The sequence below is a fragment of the Oncorhynchus nerka genome, linkage group LG27 (assembly GCF_034236695.1).
Source record: "Oncorhynchus nerka isolate Pitt River linkage group LG27, Oner_Uvic_2.0, whole genome shotgun sequence".
NCBI classification, from domain to species: domain Eukaryota; kingdom Metazoa; phylum Chordata; class Actinopteri; order Salmoniformes; family Salmonidae; genus Oncorhynchus; species Oncorhynchus nerka.
The window spans coordinates 77,217,835-77,239,540 of NC_088422.1; the positions used below are offsets into that span (position 1 = coordinate 77,217,835).

At 40.5% G+C, this 21,706-nt stretch overlaps 1 protein-coding gene across 3 annotated transcripts in view; it reads right to left on the bottom strand.

Moving 5' to 3' along the window:
- Positions 1-9,885: 9,885 nt before the first annotated feature.
- Positions 9,886-21,706, bottom strand: part of LOC115112449 (DENN domain-containing protein 2B-like) — an 82,935-nt gene continuing 71,114 nt past the window's right edge. For 2 of the 3 annotated variants that reach the window (XM_065012021.1, XM_065012020.1), the window contains exons 15-20: positions 17,651-17,828; positions 13,174-13,215; positions 12,937-13,048; positions 12,284-12,523; positions 11,151-11,237; positions 9,886-10,460 (exon numbers count right to left, since the gene is read on the bottom strand). In XM_065012021.1, coding sequence (XP_064868093.1) covers positions 10,426-10,460; positions 11,151-11,237; positions 12,284-12,523; positions 12,937-13,048; positions 13,174-13,215; positions 17,651-17,828 — 694 coding nt within the window. In that variant the 3' untranslated portion in view covers positions 9,886-10,425. Of the gene's footprint in view, positions 10,461-11,150; positions 11,238-12,283; positions 12,524-12,936; positions 13,049-13,173; positions 13,216-17,650; positions 17,829-20,560; positions 20,598-21,706 lie in introns of those variants that run through there. The other variant, XM_065012022.1, reaches the window with a different exon arrangement.

The following is a 21,706-nucleotide window of genomic DNA, read 5'->3' on the forward strand; positions in this document are numbered from 1 at the left end:
TGGTAGGCCACATAAGCTCACAGAACGGGACAGCTGATGCTGAAGCGAGCAGCGCATAAAAATCATCTGTCCTCGATTGCAACACTCACTACCGAGTTACAAACTGCCTCTGGAAGCAATGTCAGCATAATAACTGTTTGTAGGGAGCTTCATGAAATGGGTTTCCATGGACAAGCAGCCACACACAAGCCTAAGATCAACATGCGCAATGCCGGCTGGAGTGGTGTAAAGCTCGACACAATTGGACTCTGGAGCAGTGGAAACGCATTCTCTGAAGTGATGAATCACGATTCACCATCTGGCAGTCCGGGTTTGGCGGATGCCAGGAGAACGCTACCTGCCTGAATGCATAGTGCCAAATGTAAAGTTTGGTGGAGGAGGAGTGTCTGGGGCTGTTTTTTATGGTTCGGGCTAGGCCCCTTATTTCCAGGAAAAGGAAATCTTAACGCTACAGCATACAATGAGGTTCTAGACGATTCTTTGCTTCCAACTTTGTGGCAACAGTTTGGGAAGGCCCTTTCTTGTTTAAGCATGACAATGCCCCTGTGCACAAAGTGAGGTCCATACAGAAATGGTTTGTCTGGATCGGTGTGGAAAAACTTGACTATCGAACACCTTTGGGATGAATTGGAATGCTGAATGCGAGCCAGGCCTAATCACCCAACATCAATGCTTGACCTCACTAAGGCTCTTGTGGCTGAATGGAAGCAAGACCCCACAGCAATTTTCCAACATCTAGTGTAAAGCCTTCCCAGAAGAGTGGAGGCAGTTATAGCAGAAAAGGGTGGACCAACTCCATATTAATGCCCATGATTTTGGAATGAGATGTTCGACGAGCAGGTGTCCATATACTTTTGGTCATGTAGTGTATATATCAATGGAGGCGGATGAGGGGAGGACGGCTCATAATGATGGCTGGAACGGAGTGAATGTAATGGCATCAAACACATGGAAAACATGTGTTTGATGTATTTGATACCATTCCACTTAATCCATGAGCCTGTCGTCCACAATTAAGGCGCCACCAGCCTGCTGTGGTACAAGGTATATATACCGTTGAAGTCAGAAGTTTACATTCACTTAGGTTGGAGTCATTCAAACTCGTTTTTTAACCACTCCACAAATTTCTTGTTAACAAACTATAGTTTTGGCAAGTCGGTTAGGACATCTACCTTGTGCATGACACAAGTAATTTTTCCAACAATTTACAGACTATTTCACTTATAACTCACTGTATCACAATTCCAGTAGGTCAGAAGTTTACATACACTAAGTTGACTGTGCCTTTAAACAGCTTGAAAAATTCCAGAAAAGTACGTCATGGCTTTAGAAGCATATGATAGGCTAATTGACATCATTTGAGTCAATTGGAGGTGTCCATGTGGATGTATTTCAAGGCCTACCTTCAAACTCAGTGCCTCTTTGCTTGACATCATGGGAAAATCAAAATAAATCATAAGAAATCAGACGAGACCTCAGAAAAAAACATTGTAGACCTCCACAAGTCTAGATCATCCTTGGGAGCAATTTCAAAAAGTCTGAAGGTACCACGTTCATCTGTACAAACAATAGTACGCAAGTTTAAACACCATGGGACCACGCAGCCATCATACGGCTCATGGAAGGAGACACGTTCTGTCTCCCAGAGATGAACGTACGTTGGTGCGAAAAGTGCAAATCAATCCCAGAATAGCAAAGGACCTTGTGAAGATGTGGAGGAAACAGGTACAAAAGTATCTATATTCACAGAAAAACGAGTCCTATATCGACATAACCTGAAAGGCTGCTCAGCAAGGAAGAAGCCACTGCTCCAAAACCACCATAAAAAGCCAGACTACAGTTTGCAACTGCACATGGGGACAAAGATCATACTTTTTGGAGAAGTGTCCTCTGGTCTGATGAAACAAAAATAGAACTGTTTGGCTGGGTTGTGTATCGGAGGACGCATGACTTTCGACCTTCGTCTCTCCCGAGCCCGTACGGCAGTTGTAGCGATGAGACAAGATAGTAGCTACTAACAATTGGATACCACGAAATTGGGGAGAAAAAGGGGTAAAAAAAAAAAAAAACTTTACATTTTTTTTGAACTGTATGGCTATAATGACCATCATTATGTTTGGAGGAAAACTGGGGAAGCTTGCAAGCCGAACCGTGAAGCACAGGGATGGCAGCATCATGGTGTGGAAGTGCTTTGCTGCAGGAGGGACTGGTGCACTTCACAAAATAGATGGCATCATGAGGAGGAAAATTATGTGGATATATTGAAGCAACATCTCAAGACATCAGTCGGGAAGTTATAGCTTGCTCGCAAATGGGTCTTCCAAATGGACAATGGCCCCAAGCATTCTTCCAAAGTTGTGGCAAAATGGCTTAAGGACAACAAAGTCAAGGTATTGGAGTGGCCATCATAAAGCCCTGACCTCAATCCTATAGAAAATGTGTGGGCAGAACTGAAAAAGCATATGCGAGCAAGGAGGCCTACAAACCTGACTCACTTACACCAGCTCTGTCAGGAGGAATGGGCCACAATTCGCCCAATTTATTGTGGGAAGCTTGTGGAAGGCTACCCGATACGTTTGACCCAAGTTAAACAATTTAAAAGGTAATGCTACCAAATAATAATTGAGTGTATGTAAACTTCTGACCCACTGGGAATGTGATGAAAGAAATAAAGACTGAAATAAATAATTCTCTCTAGTATTATTCTGACATTTCACATTCTTAAAATAAAGTGGTGATCCTAACTGACCTAAGACAGAGAATTTTTACTAAGATTAAATGTCAGGAATTGTGAAAAACTGAGCTTAAATATATTTGCCTAAGGTGTATGTAAACTTCTGACTTCAACTGTAGATAAATACCTTCTCATTATGTACTAACAATAGGCTTTCATATGAACACTGAGAGATGAATACTGCATCATCATCACTGATATCAAAATTATGCATTCACATCAGTTAAATGGATTCATCAAATTATTATTGTTCGCCCTCCGTCCACATACTTTTGGTGTTGTAATGTATTTTGAGGCATGCCTTGTCATAGGCTATATTGGTTGCAACCATGAGTGAGAAGGGTACTAATTTAACTCCTTATAGTGCCCCATCAATTTGTATAGAGGACAGATTGGAGTGGCAGCAAGTCCAAAACCTTAAATGGTTGAGCATTTTGCCATGTCCTTTTGGTCTGTTTGGCCCTGTAGTCGCTGCCAGTTTGGAAGCCTTTGTTAAGGCCTCTAGAAGTGTAAGTGATATAAAACACAAAATAGTCATGAATATAATGTAATGTGTAAACACTTTACCTAGCAGCCAACCTGTTTGCAATCTCTTGTAATTACTGTATAATACTGTGAAATACAAACCCCTCCCTCAATTCATTTCATTCATCCATTCATTCATTATTTTTCGATTACGGTAGCATTTACTTTTTTACAGTATTCTTTTTACAGTAGATTTTACGGTATTGTACTGTGTGTCATTACACATTACTTGCTATGATTCTGTATATTACAGTATAATACTGTTATATGAAATACAGAACTTTACTTGCCTCTGAGCTGCCTGTACGCTACTGTCAAATTCACAGCAACCCATTTAAAGTGTATTTAAGTCCATAACTCATTACATGGCCTACAGGAGAAAAATGTGTTCAATACTCTTCCTTGGAATCTGCCTTGTGGTACAGATGTATCCGTATTGAATTAATGATAATAGCTTATAAAAAAATCATAAAATATATGCATAATTGAAATCATTTGAGCACTCTCCTCACTGAAGGTACTCTTGTGGTCCTCTGTTCAAAATCAGGCATAGTGAATCCATGTACACAGTGAAACAGTGCCTTCAGAGAGTATTCATACCCCTTGACTTATTTCACATTTTGTTGTGTTACTGTCTGAATTCAAAATGGATTAAATAGATTTTTTTCTCTCATCCATCTACACACAACACCCCATAATGACAAAGTGAAAACATGTTTTTAGATTTTTTTGCAAATGTATTGAAAATGAAATACATAAATGTCTCATTTACATAAGTATTCACACCCCTGAGTCAATACTTTGTAGAAGCACATTTAGCAGTGATTACAGCTGTGAGACTTTCTGGGTAAGTCTCTAAGAGTTTTCCACAACTGGATTGGGCAATATTTTCCCATTACTCTTTTAAAAATTATTTAAGCTCTGTCAAACTGGTTGTTGATCATTGCCAGACAACCATTTTCAGGTGTTGCCAAAGACTTTCAAGTAGATTTCAGTCAAAACTGTAACTTGGCCACTTAAGAACATTCACTGTCTTCTTGGTAAGCAACTCCAGTGTAGCCTTGTGTTTTAGGTTATTATCCTGCTGAAAGGTGAAGTAATCTCCCAGTGTCTGGTGTAAAGCAGATTGAACCAGGTTTTCCTCTAGGATTTTGCCTTTTGGTCTATTTCTTTTGTATCCCCAGTCCTTAACAATTACAAGCATACCTGTAACGTTATGCAGCCACCACTATGCTTGAAATATGGACAGTGGTACTCAGTAATGTGTTATATTGGATTTGCCCCAAACATAACATTTTGTAGTTACTCCACAATACTAACCTAAATTACAGAGTGAAACGAAGGAAGCCTTTACAGAATAATAATATTCAAAAACATGCATCCTGTTTGCAACAAGGCACTAAAGTAATACTGCAAAACATTTGGGAATGCAATTAACTTTATGTCCTGAATCAATGTTGTTGATCCATCCTCAGTTTTCTCTTATCGTAGCCATTAAACTCTGTAACTGTTTTAAAGTCACCATTGACATCATGGTGAAATCCCTGAGCGGTTTCCTTCCTCTCCAGCAACTGAGTTATTAAGGACGCCTGTATTATTGTAGTGACTAAGTGTGTTGATACACCATCCAAAGTGTAATTCATATCTTCACCATGCTCAAAGGGATATTTAATGTCTGTTTAGTTTTAATACCCATCTTCCAATAGGTGCCCTTTTTGCGAGGCATTGGAAAACCTCCCTGGTCTTTGTGGTTGAATCTGTGTTTGAAATTCACTGCTCGACTGAGGGACCTTACAGATAATTGTATGTATTGGGGTACAAAGATGAGGTAGTCATTAAGAAATCATGCAACTTATTATGTGACTTATTAAACACATCTTTTCTCCTGAACCTATTTAGGTTTGCCATAACAAAGGGTTTGAATACTTATTGACTCAATGCATTTCATCTTTTCATTTTTTATTAATTTGTAAAAATGTCTAAAACCATAATTCCACTTTGACATTATAGGGTATTATGTGTAGGCTACTGACAAACAAATCTAAATATAATCAATTTTCAATTCAGGCTGTAACACAAAACAATTAGGAAAAAGTCAAGGAGTGTAAACACTTTCTGAAGGCACTGTATGTATCTGAATGTGTTTAGGCTACTTTTCTTTACATTATGACCCCTAATCCTGATGCACCATCCATGTATTGGGTCTTTTCTATTGAGTGATGATGAGTGCTGAGGGGGCTCTCTGAGAGCTGCTATGTTTCCTGAAGAGAAGGAATGTGAGCACCACTCCCTGGCTGTCTGTCAATAACAGCTTTATAGCAGTGCAACACCTCCCTGTGTTTCACTAACACCTCCCTGGAATTATTATTATTTTTGTTTTATTTAACCTTTATTTAACTAGGCAAGTCAGTTAAGACCAAATTCTTATTTACAATGACGGCCTACTTTTAAAGCCTCCCCCGGTCTAAACTCTCCCCTAACCCGGACAGCGCTGGGCCAATTGTGCGCCGCCCTATGGGACACCCGATCACGGCCGGTTGTAATACAGCCCGAGATCGAACGCGGGTCTGTTGTGGTGCCTCTTGCACTGCGATGCAGTACCTTAGACCTCTGTGCCATTCGGGAGGCACTGTATGCTCGGGGGACTACACACTTCCCAGCTTGTTCATGTTTCTGATGGCAATAAGAGCTATAATATGTGGATTTGCAGGTATGAATGGCAAGGCATTTCTCTTTTTATGAAATTGCATACTTATCTTTTAAACCTCCCAATATGGAATCAATGTGTAGGGAAATTATTGTATTATTGCTCTATTTTATACAGATCGGCCACACTGACACTTAACAGAGGTTAATGTCACTCACTGATAACCTGTCATTGTCATGATGTATATCAAATGTGTACTGAGCCTGATCAATGAATGCAAACGTGGTTTCTGTTGTTTCAGCCATAAAATATCAAGTTGTTAAAAGTAAAACAAGTTATGATACATGGCTGGGCTATCATTACAGTAGGATACGTGCAAATATCTGATTTTCATCATGACAGACAAGGAGCAGGTGAATCAATTACTTTAAAATTAGACAGATAGATTGTGTAACATAATCTAGTCTAATTATACTGACGCATTCCCTGTCGTAATCAAAATAGAATGGTAACCTAACTGGTATCGATTTGTTGTTTAAATGACATTGCTGAAATCTTGGCTCACATACAGTATCAGAGGATGCGCATAATTTGAGCTACTCAATAGTCAACAGAGCCGCACCTAAATCCATTCGATTATTTACGCATGTATTGCTGTCCAATAGATCATGCATTACAATATCGTTTTTAAGATACAAAACACAATAGTTGCTCATAACATACCTCAAACGCAATAACTTTCGCTTTGGCAGTGCGTCCACAAGGTTCAGTCAGACAATATTAACTACCGTTATGTGATGACAATTGCTTTCAGTGTCAGTACGCACGTAGTGTACTAGGACGGGCTACATTATTATTATGACCATGTTTACGAATTTGAATTGGACTGTAGGCTACTGGTATATTCACTGCGATACAGAATATGCTCACCTAAGCCTACCCTACGATAGTGAAGGGCTGTCACAAGTCAAGTATGACCAAAGCTTGTGGATTTGACCTTAACCTGATCATCACCGTATACGGCAGGCTGTCCCCTCTCGATCCATTGGCTGTCGCTCGTTTGTCCAGCTCAAATATTTTGGAGTTACAAAGTCTCGTGTTTGATCGTGAGACTTACACGCGTTTATTTCTTCGGGAAATACGGTACTTCCCATCTGAAATCAAATGAACACATTTGATCTTCGGTGAATCTTATTGTCATAATGCATTTTTGAAAAAATATCTTCCCAAACACATACATTTCACATTCATTTTATTGCGGTAACATTATGACTAGCCTATTTCTCCTATCTATTCAAGCTTAAAATATGCTGTCGATATGTTTAATGTTCCACCGTAAAAGCCAGTTGTGCATACCTGGTAACTTAGTGCAAGCATAATACCAATGCAGGACAGTATCACGATAGGACAGTACAGGTAAGCTATTGTTTTAATAATATTTAACTTACCCAACCCGTTATTCATCCTAGCCCACCAAAAATACCGAAACTAGAAGGCATCGGGCACGTCAGCCACGGGCATGGGCGTATGGTGAGGGATACCCTTATTTTGGTCTAATGTATAACTGCATCCCAATCGTTTTTTCTGGTATTTTTCAGATGACCGTCTTTGCTCTGCCATCCCACAGCTCAACACAGAACATCTGACAGATTATATGCACCATCACAGATCCAATGGTGATGCAATACCTTTTAATGCAGAAGCCAATGAAAGTATGTGTATACTTCCCCCGTTCTTGTCTGACTGTTAGTGTATCACACTAGTGTATCACACTAACCCAGATGGATTTTAATAACCACTGGTTTAGATAGTGTATAGTGCATTTGGAAAGTATTCAGACCCCTTGACTTTTTCCACATTTTGTTACGTTACAGCCTATTCTAAAATGAATTAAATTGTTTTTTCCCCCCTGATCAATATTCACACAATACCACATAATGACAAAGGAAAAACAGTTTTTGAAATTTTTTGCAAATGTATTAAAGATTTTAAAAAGTATTCAGACCCTTTACTCAGTACTTTGTTGAAGCACCTTTATCAGCGATTACAGCCTCCTTGGGTTTGACTCTACAAAAATACAGTTGTGCTCTGTTAGGTTGGATGGGCTGCACAGCTATTTTCATGTCTCTCCAGAGATGTTCAATCGGGTTCAAGTTCAGGCTCTGGCTAGGCCACTCAAGGACATTCAGAAACTTGTCCCGAAGCCACTCCTGCATTGTCTTGGTTGTGTGCATAGGGTCATTGTCCTTTTGGAAGGTGAACCTTTGCCCCATTCTGAGTCCCTGAGCGCTCTGGAGCAGGTTTTCATCAAGGATATCTCTGTACTTTGCTCTGTTCATCTTTGCGTTGATCCTGACTAGTCTCCCAGTCCCTGCCGCTGAAAAACATCCCCACAGCATGATGCTGCCACCACCATGCATCACCGTAGGGATGGTGCCAGGTTTCCTCCAGACGTGACACTTGACATTCAGGCCAAAGAGTTCAGTCTTGGTTTCATCTGACCGAATAATCTTTTTTCTCATGGTTTGGGGGGGCTTTAGGTGCCTTTTGGCAAACTCCAAGCGGGTTGTCATGTGCCTTTTACTGAGGAGTGGCTTCCATCTGGCCACTCTACCGTAAAGGCCTGATTGGTGGAGTGTTGCAGAGATGGTTGTTCTTCTGGAAGGTTCTACCATCTACACAGAGGAACTCTAGAGCTCTGTCAGAGTGAACATTGGGTTCTTGGTCACCTCTCTGACGGGCGACCAGCTAAGAATAATGGAGGCCACTGTGTTCTTGGGAACCTTCAAAGCTGCAGAAATGTTTTGGTACCCTTCCCCAGATCTGTGCCTCGACACAATCCTGTCTTGTAGCTCTACGAACAATACCTTCGACCTCATGGCTTAGTTTTTGCTCTGACATGCACTGTAAACTGTGGGACCTTACAGAGACAGGCGTGTGCCTTTCCAAATCATGTCCAATCAATTGAATTTACCACAAGTGGACTCCAATCAAGTTGTAGAAACATTTCAAAGATGACCAATGGAAACAAGATGCACCTGAGGCTCAATTTCAAGTCTCATAGCAAAGGGTCTGAATACGGTATTTTTGTTTTTAATTTTTAATATATTTTCAAAAATGTCTAAAATCTTTTTGTTGCTTTGTCATTATGGGGTATTGTGTGTAGATTGATGAGGAAAATATATATTTGATACATTTTGGGAAGGTTTTAACATAACAAATTGTGGAAAAAGTAATGGGGTCTGAAAACTTACCGAATGTACTGTATACCTAACCTGTTAGTCCTGAGACTATTGTCTCATCCTGACACCCTCTGTTCCCCGGTTGTCTTGGTCGGATAGATCTAGAACATAAACATGATCTTATTCACTGAATGGCCTTCCTGTACACCAGTCAATTACCCAAATACACACTCAGTGACAGTTTCATCTCTGTACACATGTTCTGGGCTAGTATTGACTAATATAATATTACTCTCATTATAAATATGACCCAGCAATGCATTTATAGGCACCCGAAATTGACAAGTTACACACATTATTCAATTCCAGATTGTTGTTCCATTCATTGCCAAAATGTCTAAAATCACTAGATGTCATGTCTGACAACTCAATGACAAGTCCCCCCCAGCATCCCAACTGTGTAGTTGGTGGGTTGGAATCCCAAAAGGCACACATAGCTACCACATGCTGCCAATAACCTAATTATGTCCTCACACATCACTCCAGTGGCTGTCACTGCCATGCTTTTATCAGCTCTGCTGACTTGGAAGCTTACTGTCATCTTGCAGCAATCAAATCTGTTTTTAGTGTTTGACTTCTTTAAAATGTGTGATCCAACCTCCCTGTCTGTACAGAGCCACCCGGTTTCCACCTAAAGAGGAACAATGACCTTGTTCACCGACCTCACTTCCTATAAGTGCTGATGAAGTTCTGTTTCTTCAGAACAGTAACACATAAAAAAAGTTCAAAGAATCCAATCATTTGAAGTCTTTTGTGTTTAATTACTGAATTTTACAAAGCAATGCATGTTTTAAACATTTACAATCATTTTCTTCATGTGTTAATGCATGTACAAATCCTCCCAACCAGGTGTGGAATTTACAGCTCTCATTCAGCAAAAAGACAGGACAACGATGATCTAAACTACGAAACAAAACATAGTAACTGTACATCCACCATACATCAGCTTGCATTCACTCAGTCTGATCATGTTCTTCTCACTTACACTTTAATGTCAGTGGTTAATCAGAAACAAAGGCACATTCACTCTGTACCGTCCTACTGTAACTAGCCTCATAATTAAGGTACCAGACACCTAACAATCAAGCTACATTGGAGGGTATCACAGCCAGTTTACAGTGAAATATGTACAACATATTGACATGTCATTGATGTTTTTGATAGACAAACAAGTGAATAAGTCAATAAAATACAGGGTTTTGGGTGTATCAGATCTTCTGTTTGCAGTAGAACAAGCTTTCATGCTCGGGTATTTGGTTATTAAGTAGCAGGTTTCCTCAGTTCTTTTTGTGAAGAAACTTCATTTTACTTCCTAAAAGACACAAACAAAATGCAAGTAAAAACTGTTCACGTCATGTAAACCTTTAACACACTTCAGTGACATTTTCCAATTGAGCTGACATCTGCAGTGTTTACTGTGAATGTGATCTCTGTGATTGTCAGGGAAATGATGTAGTGCCTCAGATGGAATCGCGGTTTTAGACTACATCAGGGATCATCAACTACATTCAGCTGCGGCTGATTTTTTCTTGAGCGGGTGGTTAGGTGGCCGGAACATAATTACAAATCATTTGTAGACTGCAAATTGACCGCAAAAAGCCCAAACATATATAATATTTGACTAAAACATAATCATTTTGAACCTTGCATACATTTGTATACGATAACATATATCTCTTTATTATGCATGGGAATACTTTGGAATATATTTCCAAAATTAAAATCACTTGTAGCTGATTTGCTGGTGTTTTTACAGTCTTTTATGTCCAACAATTAAAAATCTAAAAATTTCAAATTCCACCAGTTGGGGAACCCTGGACAACTTGGTGCTCATTACTACATCATGGTCAAATGTGAATAGGCTTCTTTTAGAACAAAACTTTGTATCATCCTACATTTTAAGTCAGGTTACAATTTGTCCCAGTGGTAAAGTGGACAGATAAGGTCTGTTGAGGGGAAATATTTGTTTTAAGTGCAGATTCTATTTGATTTGAGAACTCACCTAGCCCTTTGAGGAACTTGTTCACTCCACTCTGCTCTGTGTCTGGTAGCTCTTCCAGGTACTGCTCCACCCTCTGCTCAAAGAGTCCTGACAGAAACACAACACAATGACAGAATAACATGAGGTAATTACTAGTGGTGTAAAGTACTTAAGTAAAAATACTTTACAGTACCACTTACGTAGTTTTTTGGGGTATCTGTACTTTACTATTTATATTTTTGACTACCTATACTTCATTACATTCCTAAAGAAAATAATGTACTTTTTAATCCATACATTTTACCTGACATCCAAAAGTACTTGTTACATTTTGAATGCTTAGCAGCAGGACAGGAACATAGTCAAATTCACACACTTATCAAGACAACACATGGTCATCCCTTCTGCATCTGATCTGGCGGACTCACTAAGCACAAATGCATCTTTTGTCAATTATGTCTGAGTGTGCCCAGGGCTATCCATACATTTTAAAAACAAGAAAATGGTGCCGCCTGCTTTGCTTAATAGAAGGAATTTAAAATGATTTATACTTTTACTTTTGATACTTAAGTATATTTTAGCAATTACATTTACTTTTGATACATTTACATTTGAACCAAATACTTTTAGACTTTTACTCAAGTAGTATTTTACTGGGTGACTTTTACTTTTACTTGAGTAACTTTCTATTAAGGTATCTATACTTTTACTCAAGTATGACAATTGGGTACTTTTTCCACCACTGATAATTATTAACATTATTAATGTTATATTGTGGGGTAATGTTACAGTGCAGTATATCAGAGAAAGCATGTTTTGGTATGGGGTGAAATACCCTTCACTATGTGGCCAGGAGATGGCACTAAATACCCAGCTGGAACCGCAGTCAACCAGAGGGCCGTACCAGCACAGGTTTGAGAAGATCCCTTTAGGGATTTTGGACTACTTTGGCAGAAAAGTGAGGGGTGGCAGAGCCTACCTCTAAAGAGCATTTACAGTTTACATATTATTTGTATTATGATAAACTACAATGAATCCATTTTAAGAGGACAGGACACACATAACGTTATTATCTCTTAACAAGTAGACAGGACCATAATATTACAGATTGTTGTGTAGGGTGGATTAACAGGGTCATTGTAGGTTTGCTCCACCTTTGGCCCGGCATTTCCGCAGCTCCCGGTCTTGGATGAACCCAGCAAACATCTGGGACTCCATGAAGACCCCCAGGAAGCGACGGATGCTCTTGGAGGCCACAGACTTGCGGAAGGCCTCGCGCTGGAAACTGCGTTCTCCTCGCTCGCTCTGGGTGAGGAACAGGGAGTAGTGGCCGATGGTTTCCAGAAAGAAACGGATGAAGGCCTCCGACACCAGGCTGTTCAAGGAGTTACACTCTACAGAAACAGACGAAACAGGATAGGTTAGTATTATGATGCTGAAACTGAAACACACTTAATACATGTTCAATACATCTAGAAAGAAGCAATACAAACTACATGCTTGAGAATTGTGCTTGAAAATCAAGTAGGGCCTATAACATTTGTGGGAATGACACAAGAGTTATCTGATATTGTGTATTTATACGTAACATTAAACAAACACAACATTCTGAACACAAGTAACCAATTCAGTGAGGTGAATCACCCATTCCAGGAGTTCTCATCACTCCACAGACAGTATATTTCTCCCAGACATGTGCTGTACATGTTCTTGTTCACAGGGTTGAAACATGGCCAGTGCTCTGTTGTCCTAATTTACACTCGTAACATCTGGTTTAGTAGAGAGTGATGATGTGTCCCTCGTTCACCTTCGTCTGACTCGCTGTCAGAGTCTTGATTGATGATGTCGTTCCTCTGCTCCAGAGTTAGCTCAAGAGCAGACTGGAGTTTCCGTGGCAACAGCGAGGCCTCATCATCCATCTATACACACGAATAACAATTAAATTAGCGACAATAAACAAGAATATCAAAAGATTAGTCCATGTTATATTACAATAAACGTTCTGGTCTTTGTTACGGTGAGGTACTGGAGATTTGAGACCAACCTGTCTGAGGAAGCGGTCAGTTCCCAGGTCCACCATCAAAGCCTGCAAAATAAACATTTCAGGAAACGTATGTCGCACGTCACTACTTGACAGGAGAGGCATTTGAACATAAACATTCATTATTTATCAAAATTAGTTTATTGTCAGAAATGCCTTCTGGAACATGTGCACTTTCATGTGCCTTCATAACAAACTTGTATTCCATATGTAAATACAAATAAAATGGTTAAATTACAAGCCTAGTTGGTTTAGCCACGGAAAAAGACAGGAGCCATCCTGCTAGCCATGATTGGCTGAGATAATGGATGGGCTGTACATTTATTTTATTTATTTATTTGTTTTATTTCACCTTTATTTAACCAGGTAGGCTAGTTGAGAACAAGTTCTCATTTGCAACTGCGACCTGGCCAAGATAAAGCATAGCAGTGTGAACAGACAACACAGAGTTACACATGGAGTAAACAATTAACAAGTCAATAACACAGTAGAAAAAAAAGGGGAGTCTATATACATTGTGTGCAAAAGGCATGAGGAGGTAGGCGAATAATTACAATTTTGCAGATTAACACTGGAGTGATAAATGATCAGATGGTCATGTACAGGTAGAGATATTGGTGTGCAAAAGAGCAGAAAAGTAAATAAATAAAAACAGTATGGGGATGAGGTAGGTAAAAATGGGTGGGCTATTTACCGATAGACTATGTACAGCTGCAGCGATCGGTTAGCTGCTCAGATAGCAGATGTTTGAAGTTGGTGAGGGAGATAAAAGTCTCCAACTTCAGCGATTTTTGCAATTCGTTCCAGTCACAGGCAGCAGAGAACTGGAACGAAAGGCGGCGAAATGAGGTGTTGGCTTTAGGGATGATCAGTGAGATACACCTGCTGGAGCGCGTGCTACGGATGGGTGTTGCTATCGTGACCAGTGAACTGAGATAAGGCGGAGCTTTACCTAGCATGGACTTGTAGATGACCTGGAGACAGTGGGTCTGGCGACGAATATGTAGCGAGGGTCAGCCGACTAGAGCATACAAGTCGCAGTGGTGGGTGGTATAAGGTGCTTTAGTGACAAAATGGATGGCACTGTGATAAACTGCATCCAGTTTGCTGAGTAGAGTGTTGGAAGCAATTTTGTAGATGACATCGCCGAAGTCGAGGATCGGTAGGATAGTCAGTTTTACTAGGGTAAGTTTGGCGGCGTGAGTGAAGGAGGCTTTGTTGCGAAATAGAAAGCCGACTCTTGATTTGATTTTCGATTGGAGATGTTTGATATGAGTCTGGAAGGAGAGTTTACAGTCTATGCCGAGAGATGAGTTTGGTTTGGTCTGACGTGTAGCATGCTTCTGTCTATAACTTGAGCTGTTCAGCATGTGTTGATAGTCCTTTCTACCTCACCGTTTTTGAAATATATAAGGTTAGCCATCGAGAACTGCAAAAGTTATGCTACTTTTCTCAACAACATTGATGCACTGAATTTAGCGGGAGCTATCAACAGATCAGTTGGGAAAAGTGATGGGCTACTTTCTACACAGGCCGAAAGTAGTTCACCGTGTCAACCGGAGTGACTTGACACAATACTGGCCAAACAATATGTACCTACAAACAAAACAGAGTTAAATGGTTCCAGTCTGACGTGAAGCGTTCATCCATGTATACAGGTAAGAGTATAGCTACATCTTCAGATATTATACATTTCTAATTTTGTCATAAATTAGTTTTCATTGCAAGTTAAAGCATACTGTTCGCTAGCTAGCGAGAGTTAGCTTGCTGGCTCGCTATCTAACGTTACATGTATGATAGGTATAGTAATATTATTTGAATCACAAAACCATTTGCATTATTAGTTATAGCCTAATGTTAGCTAGCTAACATTGAACCTAGTTGGTTAACTTAAGCTAGCTGCAGATTCATACTAAGGCTATGAGAATGTTTGTATTGGTAGTAGTATGAGTTGGGATTATTCCGGTTCATTGTTGAGCTAGATAGCTACATGTCTAAACAAACAAACAAACAAACTTCACCAGATGATTACATGACCCATCAAGCTAGCCAGGTGTGTCTGGGGGTGATTGCGGCCATCTATTGTATTTCTAGACAATAGTGACCCATCCACTTAGCTAGATGTGGCTGGGGGGTGGTTATAGCATTTCCTTCACATGACCCATCAATTTAGACAAGTGTGTCGGGTAAGTGTCATCTAATAATTCTAAAATATTTTTATCTGGACACTCTCTGTTTTTGATATTGCTACTATGCAAGTAACCATTTCACTGAATCGTTTACACTTTCTGTATCCTGTACATGTGTGTGTTTACCAGAAGAACAACATGACCTGCACCAAAGTCAGATTAGGATATAGGCCAAGGACTACATAAAGTGTATTTTTACCTGGAAGTCATTTTTGTGTGTAGGCTACTACTTTTATCACTTTTAGTCATGAAATCTTTGGTTGTTCACTAACCTAGTCACTCTGTTTAGCACATGGTCTCACATGTGAATCCTTAAAGAGATGAGTGCGGTTAAGGATTAAGAAGAGGGTGTGAACAATGCTGAATGGGTATAGACAAAGGAGAGCTCTCCAGTAGGTGTACCAAAACATTCAAGGGCCATTTTCTCAAAAGTGGGGTTACAAGTTTATCAACTTTCAAAGCAGAATTACTTTCCCATTGTTCCACAACTGCAGTGTATGATATACCATTTTCTACCGCAGAGGCTCTACCTTTATCCAATGTAAAAAAAAGAAAACTATTTAAAATGTTGCTACATTAGACAGAATCAAGGTGGTCAATCACATTTAGGAATCTTCAATCAAATCCAGGCTTCTTCCATGTGCATACAGTGGCTTAAAGTGAATACCAATGCCCTCTACAAATAAATCAAACTCTCCATCAAGAGAAAGACGAGCTCTTCCAGAAGTTGGAAGTGTTATACCAGTGTTAAAACGAGATCTTTAAAAGCAGCGAAAGATACTTAGGGAATTTGAATTGAGTCGATCAGCAACATCAAGACAAATGTAAACAGACAACAGATACTGTTGCCAGGCCATTAAAAGCCTTGTGTTAAATATGACAGACAGGGTAAGATGGTCTTTTCACTCATACCATGGGCTGAGGGCAGATGCTGCTGACTCGGACTAACTGTGTTATAGCAGAGAGCTGGACTTTACGAGGCCTGATGGCTTCTCCTGCCAGGCTTTTATTGAGAGCCAGAACCTCCCTCTCTCCCTCCCTACTGGGGCCAGGACCCCAGAGCTGAGGGCTGAGGCTGCCCTGGCATGGGCCCTGCAGGCTGCAGCAGCTGCCAACTGCCAAGGCCACATTCACTGGGGGGTTTAGGTCAGGGTCAGCCACACTACAGCACGTTGAGGCTGGAGGAGTTGTTGCTACTTTAACAAGGACGGATTCAAGTGATTTACCCCTCTTTCCACACTGCCTTGGCAAATCAGCGCTCCGTTCCAAGAATGCCGCAGAACAGAGCAGAACTGTCCAGCTGGGAGAGCAGAGAAGCAGACACGTCTTCTTTCCCTCCTCCCTCTGTAATTGGTGACAAAACTGCTGCAGGTCAACGTCCTGTCAGGCTTTGACCACAGCGAGACTGCTGGACAGCACTGAACAGGCAATTATAGCTATAGCAGGCCTCACACTGTGTGTGGACTCTGACAGCTCAATACTAGGAAGCTCATGGCTTGAATTCCAATACTGAATACTGGGAGCCTACAGTGTCCATGGCAGCAAAACAGAGGAAACGGGTCATATTACACTCAGCGCTCTGAGAGAATTCAAGTCTGACCCGATCTTTCAAAAACAGAATGCTATTGCTCAATATGTGACTGTGAATTTAACATGAGGCTGATTTAGAACGATTTCTGGTATGAATGCTTAAATGAATAAACGTTAAAAAAAACGTTTGAGGGTAAAATTGCTCTGAATCACTGGAAGGTCCAGCATTCTTTCAAAGAAGCCTGTGACAGTCATCCAGAGAGTGTGGTTTCATCCTGGACCCAGGGGTGGTCCTGGGTCTCTGAGGGAGGTTGGGAGGAGCACCATGATAGCTGTCTCGTGAGATGTCCCAGTTACTGTATATCCGGATGCTTCTGAATCTGTCCCATGGCTGCACCAATCAGCCAAGAGGATCAACATACCTACGCAATTCTCTTCAGAAATATAAGTCCCTCATTGGGTAAATGTTTAATGAAAACAAGCAGGGTAATTGACTGTGTAATATACTGTAGGTTGTTGTGGGCGTTATACTGCTGACCAGTAACAGGAAGGCCACTCCCTAGCCCAGTGTCTAACAGAGAGATGGAATGTGACAGTGGAATAGCCTCTAATCTGTAGCCTCAAGCTAACAAAATCAGAGGTGCAGAATGAGGAGGAAATTAATAGAGCCAATACATTAAACCTGGTCTAAGAAAAGCAAGACAGTGGGAGATAAAGATGAAAAGCCTGAGAGAGAGAGATGGAGAAAATGAAGTACCAACCTCTTCCACAGGCAGGTCTTTGAGTTTGGGCAGTGAGCTGGACAGGAGCCCCACCAGGAAGGGCGTGGGGCAGCAGACGATGTCCACCATGGAGGCAGGCAGGACGGGGATGAAGGTGTGCTGCCAGGAGAAGGGATAGAGCAGAGCCACCACCGCGTGCATACAGCTGGACAGGGTACTGCAGAGAGGGAGACAGACAACCATAGAATTACATATAGAATCACTATATCTAATCATTTTAAGATCTCTATGGGGACAGTCAACATCATATACAGCTGGACAGGGTACTGCAGAGAGGGAGACAGACAACCATAGAATTACATATAGAATCACTATATCTAATCATTTTAAGATCTCTATGGGGACAGTCAACATCAGATACAGCTGGACAGGGTACTGCAGAGAGGGAGACAGACAACCATAGAATTACATATAGAATCACTATATCTAATCATTTTAAGATCTCTATGGGGACAGTCAACATCAGATACAGCTGGACAGGGTACTACCGGGGAGGGAGACAGACAACCATAGAATTACATATAGAATCACTATATCTAATCATTTTAAGATCTCTATGGGGACAGTCAACATCAGATACAGCTGGACAGGGTACTACCGGGGAGGAGACAGAATCAATATCTAATCATTTTAAGATCTCTATTACATAGATACAGAATCACTATATCTAATCATTTTTAAGATCTCTATGGGGACAGTCAACATCAGATACAGCTGGACAGGGTACTACCGGGGAGGAGACAGACAACCATAAAATTACATATAGAATCACTATATCTAATCATTTTTAAGATCTCTATGGGGACAGTCAACATCAGATACAGCTGGACAGGGTACTACCGGGGGAGGAGACAGACAGACAACACTATATCTAATCATTTTAAGATACAGCAACATGGATACAGCTGGACAGGGTACTACCGGGGGAGACAGAGACAGACAACCATAGAATTACATATAGAATCACTATATCTAATCATTTTAAGATCTCTATGGGGACAGTCAACATCAGATACAGCTGGACAGGGTACTACCGGGGGAGACAGACAACCATAGAATTACAGACAACAATCATTTTAAGATCTCTACAGCTGGACAGGGTACTACCGGGGAGGGAGACAGACAACCATAGAATTACATATAGAATCACTATATCTAATCATTTTAAGATCTCTATGGGGACAGTCAACATCAGATACAGCTGGACAGGGTATTACCGGGGAGGGAGACAGACAACATCAGATACAGCTGGACAGGGTACTACCGGGGAGAGTGACAGACAACCATAGAATTACATATAGAATCACTATATCTAATCATTTTAAGATCTCTATGGGGACAGTCAACATCAGATACAGCTGGACAGGGTACTACAGAGAGGATCTCTATGGGGACAGTCAACATCAGAGACAGACAACCATAGAATTACATATAGAATCACTATATCTAATCATTTTAAGATCTCTATGGGGACAGTCAACATCAGATACAGCTGGACAGGGTACTACCAACATCAGATACAGGGAGGGAGACAGACAACCATAGAATTACATATAGAATCACTATATCAATCATTTTAAGATCTCTATGGGGACAGTCAACATCAGATACAGCTGGACAGGGTACTACCGGGGAGGAGACAGACAACCATAGAATCACTATATCTAATCATTTTAAGATCTCTATGGGGACAGTCAACATCAGATACAGCTGGACAGGGTACTACCGGGGAGGGAGACAGACAACCATAGAATTACATATAGAATCACTATATCTAATCATTTTAAGATCTCTATGGGGACAGTCAACATCAGATACAGCTGGACAGGGTACTACCGGAATTACATATAGAATCACTATATCTAATCATTTTAAGATCTCTATGGGTCAGACAGACAACCAGCTGGACAGGGTACTACCGGGGAGGGAGACAGACAACCATAGAATTACATATAGAATCACTATATCTAATCATTTTAAGATCTCTATGGGGACAGTCAACATCAGATACAGCTGGACAGGGTACTACCGGGGAGGGAGACAGACAACCATAGAATTACATATAGAATCACTATATCTAATCATTTTAAGATCTCTATGGGGACAGTCAACATCAGATACAGCTGGACAGGGTACTGCAGAGAGGGAGACAGACAACCATAGAATTACATATAGAATCACTATATCTAATCATTTTAAGATCTCTATGGGGACAGTCAACATCAGATACAGCTGGACAGGGTACTGCAGAGAGGGAGACAGACAACCATAGAATTACATATAGAATCACTATATCTAATCATTTTAAGATCTCTATGGGGACAGTCAACATCAGATACAGCTGGACAGGGTACTACCGTAGAATTACTATAGAATCACTATATCTAATCATTTTAAGATCTCTATGGGGACAGTCAACATCAGATACAGCTGGAGACAGACAGACAACCATAGAATTACATATAGAATCACTATATCTAATCATTTTAAGATCTCTATGGGGACAGTCAACATCATATACAGCTGGACAGGGTACTGCAGAGAGGGGAGACAGACAACACTATATCAATCATTTTAAGATACAGTCAACATCAGATACAGCTGGACAGGGTACTGGAGGGAGACAGACAACCATAGAATTACATATAGAATCACTATATCTAATCATTTTAAGATCTCTATGGGGACAGTCAACATCAGATACAGCTGGAGACAGAGGGAGACAGACAACCATAGAATTACATATAGAATCACTATATCTAATCATTTTAAGATCTCTATGGGGACAGTCAACATCATATACAGCTGGACAGGGTACTGCATAGAGGGAGACAGACAACCATAGAATTACATATATAATCACTATATCTAATCATTTTAAGATCTCTATGGGGACAGTCAACATCATATACAGCTGGACAGGGTACTACCGGGGAGAGTGACAGACAACATCACTCACCTTTACACTCACAACACAGAACTGCAGGGGGCCCATCAGTAAAACCAGATATGAACATTGTTAGGGGAAAACATGGGGATGCCAGATTTTCCATCAGATTGCCCACATTATCCTGACCTTTGAAAGGGAGTGGTGGATTGTGTTTTGAAGTGAACCCTGAATACTCCTAAAACAACAGCCAGCAGCGGACAAAGAACAACAAACAGATGCAACAAAAATGTGGACCCTCACATTCCTCTATAAAGCACAGAATAAAAGCTTATTGAGATTTGTTTAAAGTTCATCATTATCTGCCTCTAATATCAAGAAGAGAGCCGAATGAGAGCGTATTGCTTAACGTCATAAGTGAACCAGTCTTTCCAATGTCCAAACCAAACAACAACCTGATCCTATTTTCCTTGAAACAATTACTTTTGTATATGTGAGGCGAACCAGTGTGGCTATGTACCCTGGCTTAACACCGTGTTCCTTCCTCCAGTTGGTCTAAGGACAGACAACCATAGACATATATAATCACTATATCTAATCATTTTAAGTCTGAAATCCATTCTCAACAGGCTGTTCTTTCTCTCCAACAACAGAAGAAAAGAAGAAAAAGACAGGAAAGGATAGAGCAGAAAGAAATCCCTCCTCCTGACACTCAGCTGCCAGGAGAGAGAGGTCTGTACAAGACTTCCCATTGGAGCAGCCAGTAGCGGGAAAAATACCCAAATGTCATACTTGGGTAAAAGTAAAGATGCCTTAATAGAAAATGACTCAAGTAAAAGTGAAAGTCACCCAGTAAAATACTACTTGGGTAAAAGTCTAAAAGTATTTGGGTTTAAATATACTTAAGTAATTAAGTATCAAAAGTATAAATAGTTTAAAATTTGCTTATATTAAGCAAACCAGAAGGCACCATTTTCTGTTTGACATTTTATTTACGGATAGCCAGAGGCACACCCCAACACATCATTTATAAACGAAGCATGTGTTCAGTGAGTCCACCAGATCAGAGACAGTAGGGATGACCAGGGTTGTTCTCTTGATAAGTGGACCATTTTCCTATCTTGCTAAGCATTCAAAATGTAATGAGT